Consider the following 22575-nt stretch of genomic DNA (forward strand, 5'->3'; position numbering starts at 1 on the left):
CTACAGATATTTTGGTAGAAAGGAAACCTCAATAAAAATACTTCTACCTTTATACTTTTACATGGTTGAACAGTATAATGGAGTACAATATTTCCTCTGGAATAAATCAAGGTAATAGTTGATCATTCCATACCTGTGTAACATTGGTGGAAAGTAATAATATTGTAAAGGCACTGCATGAAACAACCCTAAACCAAACCTAGATTCTAAATCAGAGCTTATTACAATGTAGTACACCAATGTAGAGCCAGATGGATACTTTATGGGAAGAAAAAAAAAAAAAACTTTATAAGTATTAATACATTTCTGTACTTAACTGACTGAAAACAAAAATCTACTAAATGTGTATTTTTCAAGGTTTGATTACCACTTTTTAAATCTCTCCTCCAAGTGGTGCAGACTAATTTGCTATTGACATTATTGTAGCTTTATTAACAGATGATCCAGCTACTTGGTGGGGTCATGCTGAGGTTTTTTCCTCATTTGTTTGATATGTTTTGGGTGATATTTCTAGTATTTTTAAATAATGAGGTGCTTTGTTGCAATAGCTTGAACAATTGATCTCAGTCCTTTCTAACTGTTGGGTGATTCTGAAGCAGTGAACCAATGCCTTTTTTTTTTTTTTTGTTGTTTGTTTTTTGTTTTTTTTTTGCTTTGCTTTGCTTTATTAACTATTGGTTTGCTCTGTTACCTGTTCACATGCTCTTACAGATGCAACTAATTCATGAAATTTCGAACTTAAAGAATTTAGTTAAGCATGCAGAAGTATATAATCAAGATCTTGAGGTGAGCATTCATGTGGGTATTTCTATTGATAAGCAATTAGAACTATAAAACATGCAACATATGTAACTGATCATAATGTCAGAAATAAGGGAATTATGTTTTTAAAATATTAGTGACTTTGAATTTTACTATGGATTTAAACTAATATATATAAGTTCTGTTTTTATCCCGTAAACTTCAGATCAGATTCTAAATTGTTACTCTCTCCTTTGATTCTTTTAGAATGAACTAAGTTCAAAAGTAGAGCTGCTTAGAGAAAAGGAAGACCAGATTAAGAAGCTACAGGAATACATCGACTCTCAAAAGCTAGAAAATATAAAAATGGACTTGTCATACTCATTGGTAAAAATCAGGCTTATTTTGTTATGTAATCACATAAATATATATAGCGTACCATCATCTTAGCAAATGCTTATATTGGACCTACTTTGTGCTGGGTATTGTTGTAATAAATTTATATGTATTTTATTAAGTCTGTCAATAACCCTATGACATAGGGACTGTTAGTATATTTGCCATTTTAGAGATAAAGTTACGTTTGTAGAAAGTTGATCATATCATCCTTTGAGTAAATATAAGGAAGTTAAGGACAGGCTCCCATTAAGAATCACTAAGTTTTAGGCCAGGCACGCTGGCTAATCCCTGTGATGCCAGTACTTTGGGAGGCTGAGGTGGGATGATCACTCGAGCCCAGGAGTTCAAGACCAGCCTGGGCAACATAATGAGACCTGGTCTCTACAAAATATGTGAAAATAAGCCTGGCATATACTGCCAGCTACTTGGGTAACTGAGATGGCAGGATTGCTTGAGCTTGCTACAATGAGCCGAGATCATGCCATTGTACTCCAGCCTGGGCAACAGAGCAAGACTCTGTCTCCAAAAAAAAAAAAAAAAAAAAAGTAAATTTTTAAAATTCTGAATTTTTTTCAGTAGTTTTATACAAATGCATGCAGTAGTATATAGTCAAAGTCTTAAATATCTAAACTTGTATATTTTTTCATAATTTTATAGTTCTAGATGATTTCAGTTGATAGAAGATCTTGGCATTAAATAACATTGAATCTGATGTTGATGTCATTTAATCTCTTCAGTTTGCTTTCAATATACCTGATTGCTTCAAGAAAGTATGTTTGATTCCAGTTTTTAGTACCTTTTTTTTTTTTAATAGTAACAGTTTCTAGCTGGAACTTTTAAAAGACTAGATTCTGTTCTTCTGTTTTCAATTGAGTTTTTTAGTTTTTGTTACCTTCTATTCTTTTGTTGCCTTTTATTTGTGACAAATGATTCTTTTTAAAGGGGTTCATACCATTTTATATCATCCTATTCTGAGGCCCTGGATAGGAAGGCACTTTTATATATTCTGGAGTGTCTGTTCATAGGGTGGCAAGCAGAACTGCCCACTTTTTAAAAATTACTGTTTCTTTTTCCTTATTTATTCATGTATTAATTTATTAATTTTTTTCCAAGGACGTATCATTGATTTCATATAAGCTAAAGTCATATTAAAATACCACTTCTCTTTAGAAATGAGGTTGTAGATTTTTTTCATTTATTTTTATTTGCATTTTTTCATCTGTGAATTTCTTGTTCATATCTTTTCTCTGTTTTTCTATTAGATCATTTGTCTTTTTCCTTTTCAATTTGTGGGTTAATATCTTTAATATAACTGTTAACTACTTACCTATCATGTGTTGAAGAGAATAACTCAAAATAAAAATCCATAGAAAACAACCTCGCTGAACAACAGTTCTGTTAACTTTTAAACAAAACAGATCTAAATTATGATACGTTGCTTATATAATTTGATATATTGCTTATATAATTTGAAAAATATGACCAGAATTTTTAAAAAATATTTTTATTAGGAAAACGTGATTTCTTTTTATATATTTGGTAACTAGCATATTTGTACGCTTTTTGGTTATCTAGAGTTAACATTTATATACATATTCTCTTAAGAATTTTCCAACTCTGAAAATTAGGTTTCACTGAACCCCTTTTGTCATCTGTTTAGGAAAGCATTGAAGACCAAAAACAAATGAAACAGACTCTGTTTGATGCTGAAACTGTAGCCCTTGATGCCAAGAGAGAATCAGCCTTTCTTAGAAGTGAAAATCTGGAGCTGAAGGAGAAAATGGTAAGTATTTTTTGTAATATTTATAGTAAAGTAGTTGTAATGATCAGTGCATTTTTGTGCATTTGCAATGTTTTTCTCAATAGCAAGAACTTGCAAGTACATACAAGCAAATGGAAAATGATATTCAGTTGTATCAAAGCCAATTGGAGGCAAAAAAGAAAATGCAAGTTGATCTGGAGAAAGAATTACAATCTGCTTTTAATGAGATAACAAAACTCACCTCCCTTATAGATGGCAAAGTTCCAAAAGGTATTTTGTAATTTTAAACATCTTTTTTCAAATCTGACTTCTTCTAGAAATGTACCTAAACAATTTTTCAAGCATATTTCAATGATTAAAAATTCATTATACTCTGATTTTTTAAAAACTCAATATTATGCTTTAGTGTCTTTTGGTATTAATATTTATAAAGATTTCCATGGGTTTCAAATCATAAAGCATTATTTTTCAAATAAACTTTAGCTGATCCTGAAAAAGGTGATTCAAGGACTATTAAAAATTAAATTACCTGTTTGCCAACATTGGATCTTTATACAATTTACCAAAACTTTCTAGATTTGCTCTATAATTTGGAATTGGAAGGAAAGATTACTGATCTTCAGAAAGAACTAAATAAAGAAGTTGAAGAAAATGAAGCTTTGCGGAAAGAAGTCAATTTGCTTTCAGAATTGAAATCTTTACCTTCTGAAGTAGAAAGACTGAGGAAAGAGGTAAACACATTTATAAACACTTATCCCTTATTTTGAAATAAATACCTTTGCGATAATAGTGCCTTAAATATTTTGGTATAGTTTATTTTAAACTAGCAGGCAAAAGAGATGCTGTAAACATTTGACTAGTTAGCAATAGAAATGAATATAGTTCATCTTCTAATTTGTTCTTATGCTACTAGATTTAAAAAATGTATATTTTTTCAAAGTGTATTTAACTGTATACTTAGTAATATAATCCATGTAGCAGCCATTCCTCAAATGTTGCATTTATTCAATATTACGGCCCACCCTTAGTCTTTACCATTTTTTTGATAGTAGTAGTATCGTTATTTTGAATAAAAGACAGTAATGAGGGAAAAGAGGTGGCACTGATAAAGTTTTAGAGGTTAATGCAGATCTTTCAGGCTGGTGAATGTTTCTGTAAATCCATGGCCTGCCAGTTTTTCTTTCTACTTGTCTAAAAGAAAAATGTTAAAAATGTGAGTACTTACTATACGGCAAACATCATGCTAAAGAACTTCAAAAACATTATTTCATTTACTCGTCTTATAAACTCTTCAAAAGTAGGTAGTCTTTTATCTCCAATAACCCATTATCAAGCTAATAGTTGAGCCACACAAATATGCCTCTTAAACTGTAGCTACTATGCTGTATTGCCCCTCTTTACTTTGTCCCTCCTTTATCTCTTTTTCTCATCTCCCTCTGCCCTTATCTTTCACAGTGATTAAACTGTTAATATACAAGATATGGTTTATTTAAATTATGTAATTATTTACGTATTAAGTAATACTTATTATTTTTATTTTTTTCATGGACCATACCTGATACTTAAGATACTTCTTAAATAACAATTTTAAATGAATAAACATTACTTACATTGTTCATTGATTAAGTTTTTGGAAACCTGAGACACATTCAAAGCCTTTAGGGAAAAAAATGTCAAATTCTGAGAAATGCCTGCCACATGATAAAGTTAGAAAACACTTTAGAATGATGGGTAAGGAAATAAAGACAATCTGATTATGTGCCTTTACTGACTGTTCTCCATGCAGGCCTTACTTTCTAGAATACAAAGAGATTAGAAAATAAAACATCGAAGGTAGAGTTAAACAAGCTGAGTTAGAGAAAAGTGACAATAAGAGTACTACTGTATTGCCTTTCCTCAGTCAAATTTTTGCTCAATGTAAATAACTTCTCTTTTTGCAAAGAAAGCTTTTTTTCCCTAAAAATTGCTTCAGTGAATCATATGTTGCTAATATCCCTAAATTTTATTTCTTTTCCGTAGATACATGACAAATCTGAAGAGCTCCATATAATAACATCAGAAAAACATAAATTATTTTCTGAAGTAGTTCATAAGGAGAGTAGAGTTCAAGGTTTACTTGAAGAAATTGGGAAAACAAAAGATGACCTAGCAACTACCCAGTCAAATTATAAAAGCACTGATCAGGAATTCCAAAATTTCAAAAGCCTTCATATTGACTTTGAGCAAAAGTATAAGATGGTCCTTGAGGAGAATGCGAGAATGAATCAGGAAATAGTTAATCTCTCTAAAGAAGCACAAAAATTTGATTCAAGTTTGGATGCTTTGAAGACCGAGGTTGGTAAAAGATGCTATTTTGAGAAATGCTCCTTAGTCTCCTGGGGTTTTGGTTTCTGTGTATATGTATGCCTCAGACTGCTCTGCTTTTACCGTGTGACATTAACTTTTTCTTTTTTAAAGCTTTCTTACAAGACCCAAGAACTTCAGAAGAAAACATGTGAGGTTCAAGAAAGACTAAATGAGATGGAAGAGCTGAAGGAACAATTAGAAAATAGAGATTCTACACTGCAAACTGTAGAAAGGGAGAAAACACTGATTACTGAGAAACTGCAGCAAACTTTAGAAGAAGTAAAAACTTTAACTCAAGAAAAAGATGACCTAAAACAACTCCAAAAGAGCTTGCAAATTGAGAGGGACCAACTCAAAAGTGATATTCACGATACTGTAAACATGGTAAGGTTTTGATTGATTAAACTTTGAAAAATTGGAGACTCTTAAAAGCATTGCAGAGGCCATCATTTATTATTTATGATTATGTAGTTATAAAATAATTTTGTTTCATATTCTAATGGAAATTGTTTTTATATTTCTCTAACAAAGAACATAGATACTCAAGAACAATTACGAAATGCTCTTGAATCTTTGAAACAACATCAAGAAACAATTAATACACTAAAATTGAAAATTTCTGAGGAAGTTTCCAGGAATTTGCATATGGAGGAAAATACAGGAGAAACTAAAGATGAATTTCAGCAAAAGGTAAAGGGTGTTTATTTTCAAAGTTTTCATATACTTGTATATATACACTTTAACCTCAAAAACTTAAACATAATATTCTCAATTTTATTTGTTATTCACAATGTTAATAACTAACAATTTGACAAACTTATCCAATTAGAAATGGAAGGGGCCCAAAAAAGTGTTAGTCCAAATTTTGCATAGCTGATACTTATTTTATGTCAGATTTTCAATACTAAACTTGCTTAGAGTTTACAATTCAGTCCATTGCAGGGAGGATTGCCTTATAATGTTATACCAGGGTTTCATTCATTAATAGTATTCTTTTCTACTTTCCTAAAACACCTCTAAGGTATATTGGTAACAGTAATTTTTAAATAATATATCATTTTTATTATAGTTCATATTATTTTATCCAGAGTATTTACTGCTAGAATTTTAAAATATTCTTCACTAGGAGACTGGTGAAATAATCTTCTGTAAATCTATAGCTTGGAATAGTATATAGTAGTATATATTTTTTAAATTGGTAGTGAAATACACATAACATAAAATTTACCACCTTAACCATTTTAAGTATATACTTCACTAGTGTAAAGTTCATTCACATTGTGATACCACCAATTTCCAGAATTCTTTTCGTCTTGCAAAAACCAAAACTATACCCACTGGGCAACAACTCCCCATTTTCCTTCCCCACAGACCCTAGCTACCACCATTTTACTTTTCTGTCTTTATGAATTTGACTACTCTGAGTACCTCATGTAAGTGGAATCATGCAGTATTTGTCTTTTTGTAACTGACCTATCTCATTTTGCATAATGTCTTCATCCATGTTGTACCATGTGTTAGAATTCCCTTCCTTTTTATGGGTAAATTTCCATTATATGTATATGCTACATTTTGCTTATCTGTGCATCCGTCATGGACACTTGGGTTGCTTCTACCCATTATTGGCTATTGTGAATAATGCTCCTATGAACATGGGTGAACAAATACCTCTTCAAAACCCTGCTTTCAATTATTTTGGATATGTATATATCCAGAAGTGGAATTGCTAGGTTATATGGTAATTCTATTTTTAATTTTTTGAGAAAGCACCATAGTGTTTTCCATAACAGCTGTACCATCTTACTTCCCACCAAAAGGACATAAATGTTCTGATTTATATGCACCTTTGCCAACACACTACTTTCTGGTTTTTTTGATAGTAGCCATCCTAATGGACGTGAGGCAGTATCTCATCGTGGTTTTGAGTTGCATTTTTCTGATGATTAGTGATGTCGAATGTCTTCGTGTGCTTTTTGGCCATTTGTTTATCTTCCTTGCAGAAATGTCTGTTTAAGTCTTTTGCCTGTTTTTGTGTTGGGTTGTTTGATTTTTGTTGTTGGGTTGTAGGAGTTCTTTATACTTCTGAATATTACCCCTTTATCAGTTATATGCAATATTGCAGAAATTTTCTCCCATTCCATAGGTTGTCTTTTTACTCTGTTGATTGTATCCTTTGATATATAGAAGTTTTTAATTTCAATGTAGTCAAGTTTATTTATTTTTACTCTTGTTGCCTGTGTTTTGGTGTCATATCCAAGAAATCATTGTCAAGACCTTTCTCATGAATCTATTCCCCTATGTTTTTTTGTAAGAGTTTTGTGATTTTCGCTCTTATGTTTAGGCCTGTAATCCATTTTGCATTTATTTGTATATATAGTGTAAGGTCAGGGCACAACTTCATTCTTTTGTGTGTGGCTATTGTTTTCCCAACACCATTTTTTGAAAAGATCATCCTGTCCCCATTGAGTAGTCTTGGCATCCTTGTTGAAGATAGTGGACCATATACACAAGTGTTAATTTCTGGGCTTTCTGTTCTGTTCCAGTGGTTTATATGTCCGTCTTTATGATAGCACCACACTGTTTTGATTATTGTAGCTTTATAAGTTTTGAAATCAGGAAATATAAGACCTTCAACTTCATTCTTCTTTTTCAAGATTCTTTTCTCTATTTGGGATCCTTTAAGATTCTATATGAATCTTAGGATAGATTTTTCTAATTCTGCAAAAGACGCCATTGGGATTTTGATAGGGATTACATTAAATCTGTAGATTGTTCGGTAGTATTGATGTATTAAAAATATTGTCTTCTAACCCATGAATGTGGGATGTCTTTCCGTTTGTGTCTTCTTTAATTTCTTCTCAGCAACATTTACAGTTTTCAGCAGGTAAGTCTTTCACCTCCTTGGTTAAGTTTATTCTTAGTATTTTATTCTTTTTTGATGCTATTATACATAAAATTGTCTTAATTTCTTCTTTGGATTGTTCATTGTTAGTGTACAGAAATGCAACTGATGTTTGTACAGTCATGCATTTTTAACAGAATACATTATTAAATAAAAGCAAATACATATTTCAAAGTAATTCAGTAAGATCCAATTGATATAAAAAAATCTCTGTACATTTATATATTACTTCTATAAAATGAACTGCATTTTCCCCCATTTACTCCGGGGCAAAATAGTGCCTTGGAAAAAGGAACTTTTTTTTTATTTCCATCTCCTAATGCTTTAGTTCTTCTTTCTCACTTGTTCTGTATCTTATGTTCTCAGCATATTTATAATTTGGAATAACCATAGGCCAAAGGCATTTGACCTCAATTTGAAATTTACCACCAGCACCAGTGGCTCATGCCTGTAACCCTAGCACTTTCAGAGGCCAAAGTGGGCAGATTGCTTGATTCCAGGAGTTCAAGACCAGCCTAGGCAATATAGTGAAACCTCGTCTCTACAAAAAAAAATACAAAAATTAGCCAGGCATGGTAGCAACGCTCCTGTAGTCTCAGCCACTCAGGAGGCTGAGGTAGGAGAATTACCTGAACCCAGGAAGGTTGAGGCTGCAGTGAGCCCAGATCACTCCACAGCACTCCAGCCTGGGCAACAGAGTGAGACCCTGTCTAAAAAAAAAAGAAAGAAAGAAATAATAACTTCCACTTTTATGATGGGAAGATTTTTTTAATAGACTTTTGACAATATATGGCAATTAATAACTGTTTTTAAAAAAATCTAAAATGCAATTATAGAGAAAATAGAAGATGAAGGGAAGAGTAGAGTTATACTCACTGGGAACAGCTAAGATCCTATGTTTCCAAGTTTATGCTGGAATCATTTATCCATATTGATAAAAGGATATAACTGGGGCTTTTCTGAGGCCATTCTGTTCATCAGGGATCCTAAAGTCTGGGACAGAAGGCTGAGATCAGTTTGGTCTTGTATCGTGCTCATGCTGGAATCTGGCCTGGGAATAAAGGAGTGGAAATGGGGAATTTCAGGTGCTCCGCTGTTCATCTGGGCACCAGAGAGCTGCACTAGCAGGTCTATCATGAATCTCCTTGGAATGCTCATTTTCAATCCTACTTGATGTGTCTGTGTCTGGAAATGCAGTATCTTCAATGTATCTCAACAAAAATATTTTATGATTAGTAAACTTATATAAAGGACTTTTTTTTTCCTTTTTCTCATGTTCTAACAATTTTTTATTTAATAATTAGATCTATTAGATTTTATTAATTACTGTGATAGTCGAAGTACCTTCTAGGCTGAGTTCAGATTTGAAATAAACCTTGACTATCATTACAGAACATTTTGTCTCAATCTGCTTTGTATTTGAAAGATATGAGATTCTGAATTATAATATCTAACAGACTAGTTCCAAAAGACTATGTGTTCCCCACCTTAATTTCTCTTGTAGTTAGCTCTGTGTTCACCATTATCAGAAGCTCATGCACATTACCAACAATAAGGGGGTTGCTAAATAAAGTATGGTTTATGTCTACTCTAGAGAATTCAGCAGCTACTAAAAATTATTTGTAGGTTACATAACAGCATGTGAAAATACGTATGATCTAAGTGGAAAAGATAAAAACTAAAAAGAATCACATATATAAATTAATTATAATAGCTATGTTTAAAAAAAAAAAAAACTTAATGGCAAAAACTCCAGAAGTAAATTTACCAGAATTCTAATAGTTTGTTATGTGAAGTTGGTGACAATGGATAATTTTTATCCTTTATTTTTCTCTTGTTTTCTAATGTGATTATAAATTATTATAAAAACTTTTAAATACCTGTGTAGGCAATATGGAGCTGACTGTTTGCTGAACTAGAGTAATGTTATAGAATAATACCCTAAATTTATACCAGCAATAGTAATTTCAGTCTCTGTCTCCCTTTACCAATGAGTTCATGCATTAGGTTACCTTTGGTCATGACTTATTTATAGATAAATGAATTTATATAATGTATTTTTCTTAAGCAGTATATAAAATATACATACATTAAGAAAAGATGAATTTCGCCCTGATGAAATAGGTCTCTATCAAAATTATTTAGCCCTCTACATATAATAAAACTCCAGCCTTTTGTAAGTAGGACTGCCTCTGAAAATAAAGATTTGCAGGGAGTGGGAGACGGAATGATTCCCAGCTTTTACGAGGAAATATAGATAAAGCGATAGAGTTCAAGATTGTTTACTCCTTTAGTAGTAAATAAACAAACTGCTACTCGAATGAAACTTGGAAAATATTTATGGAAGATATGTACAAACTAAAGTCAGATATCCTTTGTGTATTAATGTCATTATTTTGAAGTAAGTAAACATGCAGAATCATGTTAACCTATCATACATGAAGACAATTATTAATATTTATAGTCGTCCATATTGTTCTGATTAGTGAACAGACATAAGAGCGCAAACTTGGAGCCAGACCACTTGGATTCAAAACCTGGCTAAGCCTCTGAGTGACCTTGGCAAGTGACTTTACCTCTCTCGAGTTCAGTTTCCTCATCTGTCAAATGAGGATTACAGTAATACCTGCCTCATAGAGTTACAGTCAAGATTAAATGTGTTAAGATATGAGAAAAGTACCTGGCACATAAGAGATGTGTTGGCTATTTTTATTATTTTTAAAGTTGTTGTTAACTACTTAAGAGATTCTTCTGTAATGTGTTTATGTTTTAGATGGTTGACATAGATAAAAAACAGGATTTGGAAGCTAAAAATACCCAAACACTAACTGCAGATGTTAAGGATGATGAGATAATCGAGCAACAGAGGAAGATATTTTCTTTAATACAGGAGAAGAATGAACTCCAACAAGTGTTAGAGAGTGTTATAGCAGAAAAGGAACAATTGAAGACTGACCTAAAGGAAAATATTGAAATGGTAGGATTTAGCACTGTATACTTGGCAATACCTTTTTGTCTTCTTTGTTTCAGATTTTTATCAACTTTATTGAGGTATAATTTATATGCAATAAAATTATATGCCATAAATGCATCTGATGGAAGTGTATGGTCTGACGACTTTTAACAAATGTCTCTACCCATTTTCTCTTCACCCCAGTCAAGATAGAAGACGTTCCGTCACCCCCAGAAAGTTTCCTCACACCCCTGTCACAGGCGTTCATCACCTCCTCCCCGCCAGATTATCAGTCATGATATGTTCACCTTAAATCATCTGTCTCTTCTAAAGCTTTATACAAATAGAATCATACAGTGTGTCATCTGTTATGTTTGACTTTCTACACTCCCTTTTACTGCCAAGGAATAGTTCATTGCATTAATACACCGTAATTTTTTTATTCTTTTTCCTATTGATGGAAATTTGGGTTATGTTCAGTATTTGGCTATTTTGAATAAAACTGCTATAAACATTCTGGTACAACTCTTTTTATTTACGTATCTTTATTTATATAAGGTAAATATCTAAGTGGAATTGCTGTGTCATAGGGAAGAATATGTTTAACCTGATGAGAATTTGCTAGACTGATTTCCAAAGTAATTATATCATTTTACATTCCCATTAGCAAATTAAGAGAATTCTGGTGGCTCAAACATCCTTCTTCATCAACACTTCATATTTATTGGTGCTTTTAATTTTAGCAGTTCTAATGGGTGTGTAGATTGTTATTTTAATTTGCCTTTCCCTGATGACTAAAGATGTTGAACATTTTTTCTTGTGTTTATAGACCATTGTATATCTTTTATTTTTTGCTGTCATAATTTTTAAATTTTATTTTTAATTGTTTGTTGTTGATGCCTGCCAATATTTTCACACTTTAGTTTTTCTATGTTTAGGGGTGATATAATGTGTATCGGCTGAAATAAATACTTGGAGAAGTTCACTGTGGATCATAGTAGAATGTGACCATTTGTATTGTTTTAATTTTGTAAGTTTTGGGGATGTCTGCTTTGTCAAAAGAGCAGAATGTAAATAAACATGCTAACAAACAATGGTATTTTCTTCTCAGTCTCTGGCTTGTTATGTTTTTGTGGTCTTGATACCTGAGAATATCACTGTGTGAGCCTAATAACTAGGATCAGCCCAAGTCATGCTAGCAGAGGGTGGCTACCATTTTGAGCTAGCTGGCAGTTATCAGTGCTAAAACTGAAGCCATCCCAGTATTTGAAAAAACCATAGCTATAGTCTTATTATTACTTAGTGATAGCTCAGAAAAAGTCTCTTTTGGCTTAAAGGCAGAAATGAGCTAAGCTCTCATGATAAAATGTTAAATCCAATTCTAATTCTCATGGTAGGAATGTAAATTGAGCAGTAAAGAAACAGTATAAAAAGCAGATTCTTGGCATCTTGTACTATTAAATTAAGGACTTCTCTTTTTTGAAATTTGTCTTTTCCTATATAGTTTTCCCTGATTTCTTCATTTGCAGACCAAGGGAAATGCTGATATTTTACCTGATTTCATAAATGTTAGCTAATATTTAACTTTAATCTCAACTTGTTTTTCTTTCTAGACCATTGAAAACCAGGAAGAATTAAGAATTCTTGGAGATGAACTTAAAAAGCAGCAAGAGATAGTTGCACAAGAAAAGAACCATACCATAAAGAAAGAAGAAGAGCTTTCTAGGACCTGTGACAGACTGGCAGAAGTTGAAGAAAAACTAAAGGAAAAGGTGAATTTTTAAAATTATTTCCCTGGCCATTTTTCCTAACTAAACTTTTTTTTGCTAATTTTTATTTCTGTAGACCTAAATCCAGAAATAGCACATACCTCCCAAATGAACATATTTCAATGCTAGCATTTTGGACAGTTTCAACTTACACTGAGATCTAAACTAACATACCTTGTGAGGATAATATTATTCTAGAGTCTTTAGGTGAGAGAGGGCTTTGTATCATTTAAACAAATCATATGATGTATTCATTCATCAAATATTTACTGAGCACTGTCATGGGCCAGGCACTGTTCTAGGCATTTGAGATATATTAGTCAACAAAACAAAGATTCTTTCCTTGCAGAGATCATTAGCCATTCTCTGAAATGTAAGATTTATCACTGTTACCATCTCTTAGATGTTTGCAGTGTCCCAAATCATTTCTTATATAGAAGTTAGGTGTTATTGGGATATTTGTGTAAGAGCTAAGACCCCTGTAACAGCTGTAGTTCCCAAGAGATTCTAAAATGCACCCATAGAAATCTTTCTATACAAGCTAAGGGCAGTGCCACTTGCATAATAGATAATATACTGTGGTTCTATTATTATTCTGTGGAATATTTTTTCCTTTTTCTTTCCTTTTTTTTTTGAAACAGGGTCTCACTCTGTCAGCCAGGCTGGAGTGCAGTGGCATGATCACAGCTCACTGTAGCCTCAACCCCCCTGGGTTCAGGCAGTCCTCCCACTTCAGCCTCCCAAGTAGCTGGGACTAAATTAGCTGTACCACAACACCCAGCTAATTTTTGTATTTTTGGTAGAAACGAGGTCTCACTATGTTGCCCAGGCTGGTCTCGAACTCCTGGGCTCAAGCAGTCCTCCTGCCTCAGCCTCCCAAAGTGCTAGGATTACAGGTGTGAACCATCATGACCAGCCTGGTTTTTTTCCTTAATGTGTGTTTTCTTTTAATTCTGATCCCTTTCACTATCTCCCCTAACTAAATTTAGTAAGACCTTATGTCTATGTCATACTCCTATAAAAAAGGTAAAATCAGCCTATGAAGGTTAATGTCTCAGTATTTTGGGGAGCCACCCATAAGCAGCTCATTGGAAGTGAAAATAAATTCTCCAAAAGTTTTTAAGAGGAGGAGGAATTACAGTTATTTGGTAGCTGTATTTGTATATTTAATTAGTGTCTTCGCTTTTTTACTTTATCTCATCTTCCCCTTATCTCTTTAATCAGTTTATTTTATCTGCTTAATCAGCCTGTATCAATTTCCTAGGGCTGCCATAGCAAATTGCTGTAAACTTGATAGCTTACAATAGAGACATATTCTATCACAGTTCTGAGTCCTAGAAGTCCAAATTTGAAGTGTCAGCAATACCATATTCCCCCTGAAGGCTCCGAGGAAGAATCATTCCTTGCTTCTTCCTAGCTTCCAGTGTCTCCCAGCTACCCTTCGCATTCCTTGGCTTGTAACTGTTTCACATGACCTCCTTCTCTGTGCCTCTCTATGTGCTTTTATGTCTCTTATAAATACACTCTTTGGAATCAAGACCTACACCAGTAGGATCATATCTCAATCCTAATCCAATTGCATTTGCAAAGACTCTGTTTCCAAATAAGTTCACATTTTGAGGTTCCTAGGAGACATGAATTTTGGGTGGGACAATATTCAATCCACTACAGACATTTATGCCTGTGAGTTTTGTTTACTTTTAATGCTACTTGTCTATTTATATGGTGATAGGAGGCAGGGCTGTTAATGATTTTATGTAAGAATTTTGAGAATATAGATAAAATGGTAATTATAAAAATTGTGCATTTTAAGAGCCAGCAACTCCAAGAAAAACAGCAACAACTTCTTAATGTACAAGAAGAGATGAGTGAGATGCAGAAAAAGATTAATGAAATGGAGAATTTAAAGAATGAATTAAAGAACAAAGAATTGACATTGGAACATAGGGAAACAGAGAGACTTGGGTTGGCTCAGAAACTTAACGAAAATTATGAGGAAATGAAATCTATAACCAAAGAAAGAAAAGTTCTAAAGGAATTACAGGAGTCATTTGAAACAGAGAGAGACCAACTTAGAGGATATATAAGAGAAATTGAAGCTACAGTAAGTTATACCCTTTTCCTTCATCTATTAAGTGTTTCTTTTAAAATCTGAGCCACTTGGAAAGAGGAGAGCAATGTTGGAATAATGTTACAATATTCTTTAAATTTCACTTGGCAAGGGCCTACAAACAAAAGAAGAACTAAAAATTGCTCACATTCACCTAAAAGAACACCAAGAAACTATTGATGAACTAAGAAGAAGTGTATCTGAGAAGACAGCTCAAATAATAAATATTCAGGACTTAGAAAAATCCTATACCAAATTACAAGAAGAGGTATGTCTTTTATTCCTTTCATCCTTTGTCACTTCTTCCTTCCTTTCTGCTTTGAGGGAAAAATAAGCAGTAAGAAGTGGCTAGGATGTGGCTTGTTAATTGCCTGGGTATTTGCTGAGTGTCTAATGTGGCAGGCATACTCCTGGGTTACAGAAATACAATGAGAACAAGGTGGACAAAACCCCTAAAATCCCTCCGATCCATTTGTAGTGAAAGAAGGCTGATAAATAAGCACTCAAATGAACAAGAAAACATCAAATAGTGGTAAATGCTATGGAGAAAGTGAAACATTGGGATAACAGGGCCAGCCTATATTAAATCTACTCCATGCCAGACATTGAGATTGTGGATATAAATAAGACATTGTTCTTTCACCCCATTATAAGCTAGAAAAAAAATCCCTTAATTCCAATATGGTAAATGCAGAAATATGCAAAATTACATGGTACCACTAATTTATCATGGAAAGAGAAATCAATCTATACACATAGAAAAATTAAGACATAGCATTGGAGCCCATCTGAAAATGGAAATCATACACTTATTGGGATATAGTTTGCTCAACTATGGTTTTTCTCTTATAGCATTTGGAAACTAGTGGAGAAATAAGAAGTATGCAACAGACTGCTAGTAAAGTATAAGGATTGGTTCACTTTGGGTCTGAGCTAGAAAGAAGGAAAATTATGACAGAATATGACTACCAGAAAAGTCATGAATAGCTTTAGCAGGAATTCAGGGAAAATGAGTAATGAGGAGTTTGTGATCCAAGGTAGGCCTTAGGGTTCAAAATGACTTTCCTTGCCATGAAAAGTATCCTGATCTTTTCCCTTTAAACATTTATAATAGCCAGCCGGATGCGGTGGCTCACACCTGTAATCCCAGCACTTTGGAAGGCCAAGGCAGGCAGATCACCTGAAGTCAGGAGTTTGAGACCAGCCTGGCCAACATGGTGAAACCCCATCTCTACTAAAAATGCAAAAATTAGCCAGGCATAGTAGCACACACCTGTAATCCCAGCTACTCAGGAGACGGAGACAGGAGAATTTCTTGAACCCAGGAGGCGGAGGTTGCAGTGAGCTGAGATCGCACCACTGCACTCCCACCTGGGCAACAGAGTGAGATGCCATCTCAAAAAAAAAAAAAAAAAATATATATATATATATATATATATATGAATGATAATATTCTGCAGATAGTAACCTTGGTATTTTATGAATGTCCTAAGATCCCAGTGCTTAATGAGGAACGGGAGTTACTTCCTAATGTGAAAGAAGTCAGTGAGACTCAGGAAACAGTGAATGAACTGGAGTTATTAAAAGAACAGTCCACAATCAAGGACTCAACAACACTGGCAAGCATAGAAATGGAAAGGCTCAAGTTGAATGAAAAATTTCAAGAAAGTCAGGAAGAGATAAGATCTCTAACCAAGGAAAGAGACAACCTTAAAATGATAAAAGAAGCCCTTGAAGTTAAACATGACCAGCTGAAAGAACACATTAGAGAAACTTTGGCTAAAGTAAGTTTCGTATTTTCCTCTCATTTTAATAAGTGTCTTATAAGAATCAAGGCTTGTTTTGTGTTATAGTTATAATGTTTGTTTTATAATTGTGTTACCAGTTTTTTAATTTCTCTTAATCATGAAATGACTAGAACAGAACAATTAAAAATTGCTTATAAATAACAAGAACCTATTGAATCAGAGATGTTTCAGAGAAAAGAACTGTTTTCTTAAATATTAAAAAAATTTAGAAAAAATAATTCTAAATTACAAGAAAGGGTGAAACCAAATATGAGATTGTTTTATTTTCTTCTTTAAACCTGTTTCTTTAATGTTTCATAAGGCACTACTGTCTTTTCTCATTGTTTTAGTCAGAAATCTGGGAGCTATCCCTATTAATATCTCCTCCTCTCTGCTTATTTTATAATCCAGTTTCCAAATCTTGTTGATTTTAGTATGTGTTTTAAAAATCATCCTGCTTTTCTCTCCACACTGCCACCACCCTAATCCAACTCAACATCATTTCTTTCCCTGAGTATCTGCAGTAGCCTCCTAACTTGTCTTTCCATACTCATTCTTACATTTCTCTAATCCAGTTTCTACACAGGGCCTAAATGATCCTTTCTTACATTATTTTAATACCTTATTGCTACTTTTTAAATAAAGACCAGGATTCTCAATGTGGCCTATGAGGTCCAAGGTGCAGATCTTACCGGTCTTATTTCAATTTACTCTTCTTCCTATTCTTTGTTCTCCAACCACACTCATGTATTGCTCTTCCTCAGCTCATGGTTTTCAGATTCTCAAGTCTCTCTACCTGCAGTACTTCCATACTCCTTTTAGCCTAACTAATGCTCTCATCCTTCAGATCTCAGTTAAAGCTTTCTCTCCTCTAGGAAGCCCTTTCTAATCATTCACAATAGATTATATATGACACTTGGGCCCTAGGAGAAGTCAACATCTCTGTTTGGTAAGATTCGACATCATATCTATCTTTGTCCTTAAAGTATAAGTGTCAAAAAGAGAGAGATCCTGTAAGTCTCATCATTTTATCTCCAGCCTCAAATAAGGTGCTGACAACACAGTGAGACCTCAATTTTTAAAAGGCGTTAAATGCCTGAGTAATGGAAGAGTGGGAGAATGGAGAGATTGCTCTGTAAATGAGGCATTGAATCCTGCCTTAATTGTTTTAGAAAGCATCCTGATTTATTTTCCCCTAAAACACAATATCTCTGGATATCAACTATACTGTTTTATGATTCTCTTAAGATCCAAGAGTCTCAAAGCAAACAAGAACAGTCCTTAAATATGAAAGAAAAAGACAATGAGACTACTAAAATTCTGAGTGAGATGGAGCAATTCAAACCCAAAGATTCAGCACTACTAAGGATAGAAATAGAAATGCTCAGATTGTCCAAAAGACTTCAAGAAAGTCATGATGAAATGAAATCTGTAGCTAAGGAGAAAGATGACCTACAGAGGCTGCAAGAAGTTCTTCAGTCTGAAAGTGACCAGCTCAAAGAAAATATAAAAGAAATTGCAGCTAAAGTAGGTTTCATCTTTTCACCATGTTTTTAAAAAATATTTTGTAACCAAATATTTTTATAAACCCTAAATATTTGGAAAAGGGAGTTAATTACAGCATCATAGTTATAATGTTTCTGTAAATTTATTGGAATTTCCTCTAATAATAAAGCACCTGGAAACTGAAGAGGAACTTAAAGTTGTTCATTGTTGCCTGAAAGAACAAAAGGAAACTATTGATGAGTTAAGAGTGAATATTTCAGAGAAGGAAACTGAAATATCAACCATTCAAAAAGAATTAGAAGCAATCAATGATAAATTACAGAACAAGGTAAATTGGGGATGAAGAAACAGTGGGAGGAAAATGGGTGGGGATGGAGTAGCTAACTGGATTATGAAGACTGCTGTTTAGCATACTTAATTGTTTTGGAAGACAACCTTTTCCCCCTGTGTGTGTGTTTACATTTTTTTTTACTATTATTTTATAATTATGTTTAAGATCCAGGAGATTTATAAGAAAGAGGAACAACTTAATATAAAACGAATTAGTGAGACTCAGGAAAAAGTGAATGAACTGAAACAATTCAAGGAATATCTCAAAGCCAAGGATTCAACACTACAAAGTATAGAAAGTAAGATGCTCGAGTTGACTAGCAGACTTCAAGAAAGTCAAGAAGAAATACAAATTATGATTAAGGAAAAAGAGGAAATGAAAAGAGTACAGGAGGCCCTTCAGATAGAGAGAGACCAACTGCAAGAAAACACTAAAGAAATTATAGCTAAAGTAAGTTTCCATCTTACTTTTTTTGGACACAGAAATAGTGTTAAGGTGATAATGATGGTGTTCTTGTGATGTTTTATTGATTTTTCTCTAATCATAAAGGGACTGGAAATAAAAGAGGAATCAAAAACTGCTTATATTCAACTTAGTACCAATAAACTGTTAGTAGACAGAATATTTCAGAGAAGACAGCTCAAGTAGCAAATATTCATGAGGATTTAGGAAATTCTGATGGTGAATTATAGGAAGAAGTGGGACTTGTTTTGTTAAATTGGAAAATGACATCTAATTATTGTTACTCATATCCCTCATGAAAGAAAGCAGTATATACTTTAGATTACAATGTAAAAATGATTGCCTTATTTTAGGGACAATTCTTCCTTTTCCTAAAAAAATTCTGCCTATGTTGTAACTTACTTTATAATTTTCTCAGATGCAAGAATCTCAAGAAAAAGAATATCAGTTTCTTAAGATGACAGCTGTCAATGAGACTCAGGAAAAAATGTGTGAAATAGAACACTTGAAGGAGCAATTTGAGACCCAGAAGTTAAACCTGGAAAACACAGAAACGGAGAATATAAGGTTGACTCAGATACTACATGAAAACCTTGAAGAAATGAGATCTGTAACAAAAGAAAGAGATGACCTTAGGAATGTGGAGGAGACGCTCAAAGTAGAGAGAGACCAGCTCAAGGAAAACCTTAGAGAAACTATAACTAGAGTGAGTTACCATCTCTCTATACCTCTAGTAACTATGGCATTGTGTCCTAAGAGAAAAATCTGCCATAGGGTTGGTGGGAGTATAAAATTGGTCCAATATTGAGGAAAGTTGGTGGTGGTATATTTGGTAATACCTTCCAATTTTTTCAAAAGGTTTATTCATTGATCCACAAGTCAAATTGTAACTATCCTCCACACATTTGCACAACTGTATAAAGATATTTGTAGGATATTCTTTGCAACAAGTTGTATTAATGAAATAACACAAACAAAAACAGGGAAAATTCTAACCATCCATTGATAGGGGACTGGTTAAATAAGTACAGCATATTCACATCATGGAATACTATGCCACAAATAAAAAATGTGGTAGAGCTGTAGTGCTGATTTGAAGTGTGAAATGTCCTGTTAGGGAACAGGGTAAGTTCAGGAGTAATGTATCTAGAATGTATTGACATCTAAAAGTAGCTTAGAGGGTGAGGACTAGGAGGCCTCAGAAGAGGGTGGAAGGTTTTTTACCTCCTGCCTTATACCTTTCTATACCGTGTGAATGGTATTACTCTCAATGTATTATTTTTATTTATCTATTAATAAAGGACCTAGAAAAACAAGAGGAGCTAAAAATTGTTCACATGTATCTGAAGGAGCACCAAGAAACTATTGATGAACTCAGAGGGATTGTTTCAGAGAAAACAAATGAAATATCAAATATGCAAAAGGACTTAGAAAACTCAAATGCTGCCTTAAAAGCACAGGTATTTTTTTTTTAAGTTATCTCAGTTACTGAGAATATGAATCAAATCTTTTTGTGTAATGAAACGAGATATGAAGTACCCTAAAATTGAAGGCAAGTGAAGACTTACTTGCCTACTCATTTTAGAAACTGTCATTGATCTTTTTGTGTCTGCTGATATCCTGACTTATTGTGTGATTATCTCAAGATAAAAGATCTTCAGAAGAAAGAACATGTTTTTTGTTTGTTTTTTGAGACAAAGTCTCTCTGTGTCGCCTGGAGTGCAGGAGCATGATCTCGGGTTCAAACGATTCTCCTACCTCAGCCTCCCAAGTAGCTAGGATTACAGATGCATGTCATCAAACCCAGCTAATTTTTGTATTTTTAGTAGAGACAGGATTTCACCGTGTTGGCCAGGATGGTCTCGATCTCCTGACCTCATGATCCACCCGCCTTGGCCTCCCAAAGTGCTGAGATTGCAGGCATGAGCCACCAGGCCCGGCCTCAACTTCTTAAAGTAAAAAATGATCTTAGGGAAATTATGTATCAAACAGGTCAGTTAAAGAAGTGACTAGAGGCCTAGAATGTAACTCTGGAAAGTGTAGAAATGGAGAAATTAAGATTGACTCAGAAGCTTCATGAAAACCTTAAGGATGTAAGATCTGTTACTAAGGAAAATGATGGCCTAAGAAGAGTAGAGGAAACCTTTAAAATTGAGCGAGACCAAGTTAGGGAAGGTCTTAGAGAAATAGAAGCTAAAATAAGCTCATTCCTCTCTAGCAATTCAATGTATTGTCTTCTTACAGCAATGAACCCTTCTTTGAACCAAGTATGACTGTTGGCAAGAATAAAATGATACAGCCTTTTAATTTGGTACTGTTCTTGAAAATGTTCAAGTCTGCAATTAGCATTTTCTTTATGGACTTTAGCCTACATATGTACTGTTAAAGGACTGTGTGTGTGTATATACAAACACAACATATACATATACCACAGGTTATTTATTATAGTGATTTTAAAATTAAAAATGTGAAACAATCTAAATGTTCCTCGGAAGGAAACAGTAAATATAAACAGTATGTCAAAATACTATGCAATACTTAAAAAAAGTAATATATGTGTAATGTGTTTGCCTCTGAAAAGCAGAAGTAGAGTGTAAAGAGATGAGGACGGGGAAGAGAAAACCTGTAACTTAAAAACAACAGCAAAGATATAGAGTAACACTATTATTATTTTTACTAAGAAAATATATCACTTTATTTTTAAAAAACTAATACTAAGATATGTCACTGTTTTTAAAATTTCTCTAATGATAAAGGATCTGAAAAAACAAGAGGAACTAAGAATTGCTCACATGCATCTGAAAGAGCACCAGGAAACTATTGACAAACTCAGAGGAACTGTTTCTGAGAAGACAGATAAAATATCAAATATGCAAAAAGATTTAGAAAATTCAAATGCTAAATTACAAGAAAAGGTATTTTTGTGGGGGGATTGTTTGATTGGATATCTGATTTGTCTGTGCCTAAAATTGTTGGGGATATAAAATGGTTCAACCACATTGGAAGACACGTTGGCAGTATTTACTAATGCTGGACGTAACCTGCCTGAGGCCCAAATTTCCACTTATTGGGTATGTACCTCAGAGAAAAGAGTACATACATACTTCTATAAAAAGACACAAGAATGTTTATAGCAGCCTTATTCAAACTAGCAAAAAACTGAAAACTCAAATGTTCATCAGCAGGAAGATGGATACATACATTTTGATATATAAGTTCAAAAGCAGGCAAAACTGAACCAGGATGATAAAGGTCAGAATAGTGGCTGTCTCTAGGAAGGGGCATACAGAAACTTTATGAAGTGCTGGAAATATTCTCTGTTTTAATCTGGGTTGTAGTTTCATAGATTTATTCCTGTGTCAAGAATAAGTTATACATTGAAGATTAGTATGCTTTATATATGTTATACCTCAAAAGAAAGTAAAATTCTATGTGGAATTGTGCAGGATATCAGTGAGAGTAACAGGGGTAGACAGTTGTCTTAATCAATTTAGAAACTATTATTTA

At 33.5% G+C, this 22575-nt stretch overlaps 1 protein-coding gene across 8 annotated transcripts in view; it reads left to right on the forward strand.

Annotated features, from left to right (window-relative positions):
* The window catches only part of CENPE (centromere protein E), an 87158-nt gene that overhangs the window by 29912 nt on the left and 34671 nt on the right, over positions 1–22575 (forward strand). For 5 of the 8 annotated variants that reach the window (XM_050791892.1, XM_050791895.1, XM_050791894.1 and 2 more), the window contains exons 17-35: positions 712–786; positions 1009–1128; positions 2801–2923; positions 3007–3172; positions 3479–3633; positions 4922–5236; positions 5360–5632; positions 5780–5938; positions 10924–11127; positions 12717–12875; positions 14686–14976; positions 15095–15250; positions 16476–16766; positions 18018–18296; positions 18445–18603; positions 18772–19056; positions 19487–19774; positions 20370–20528; positions 21825–21983. In XM_050791892.1, the coding sequence (XP_050647849.1) occupies positions 712–786; positions 1009–1128; positions 2801–2923; positions 3007–3172; positions 3479–3633; positions 4922–5236; positions 5360–5632; positions 5780–5938; positions 10924–11127; positions 12717–12875; positions 14686–14976; positions 15095–15250; positions 16476–16766; positions 18018–18296; positions 18445–18603; positions 18772–19056; positions 19487–19774; positions 20370–20528; positions 21825–21983 (3816 nt within the window). The remainder of the gene's footprint in view (positions 1–711; positions 787–1008; positions 1129–2800; positions 2924–3006; positions 3173–3478; positions 3634–4921; positions 5237–5359; positions 5633–5779; positions 5939–10923; positions 11128–12716; positions 12876–14685; positions 14977–15094; positions 15251–16475; positions 16767–18017; positions 18297–18444; positions 18604–18771; positions 19057–19486; positions 19775–20369; positions 20529–21824; positions 21984–22575) is intronic. The other 3 variants (XM_050791893.1, XM_050791900.1, XM_050791896.1) reach the window with 2 other exon arrangements.

Source organism: Macaca thibetana, chromosome 5 (assembly GCF_024542745.1).
Source record: "Macaca thibetana thibetana isolate TM-01 chromosome 5, ASM2454274v1, whole genome shotgun sequence".
Lineage (NCBI taxonomy): Eukaryota > Metazoa > Chordata > Mammalia > Primates > Cercopithecidae > Macaca > Macaca thibetana.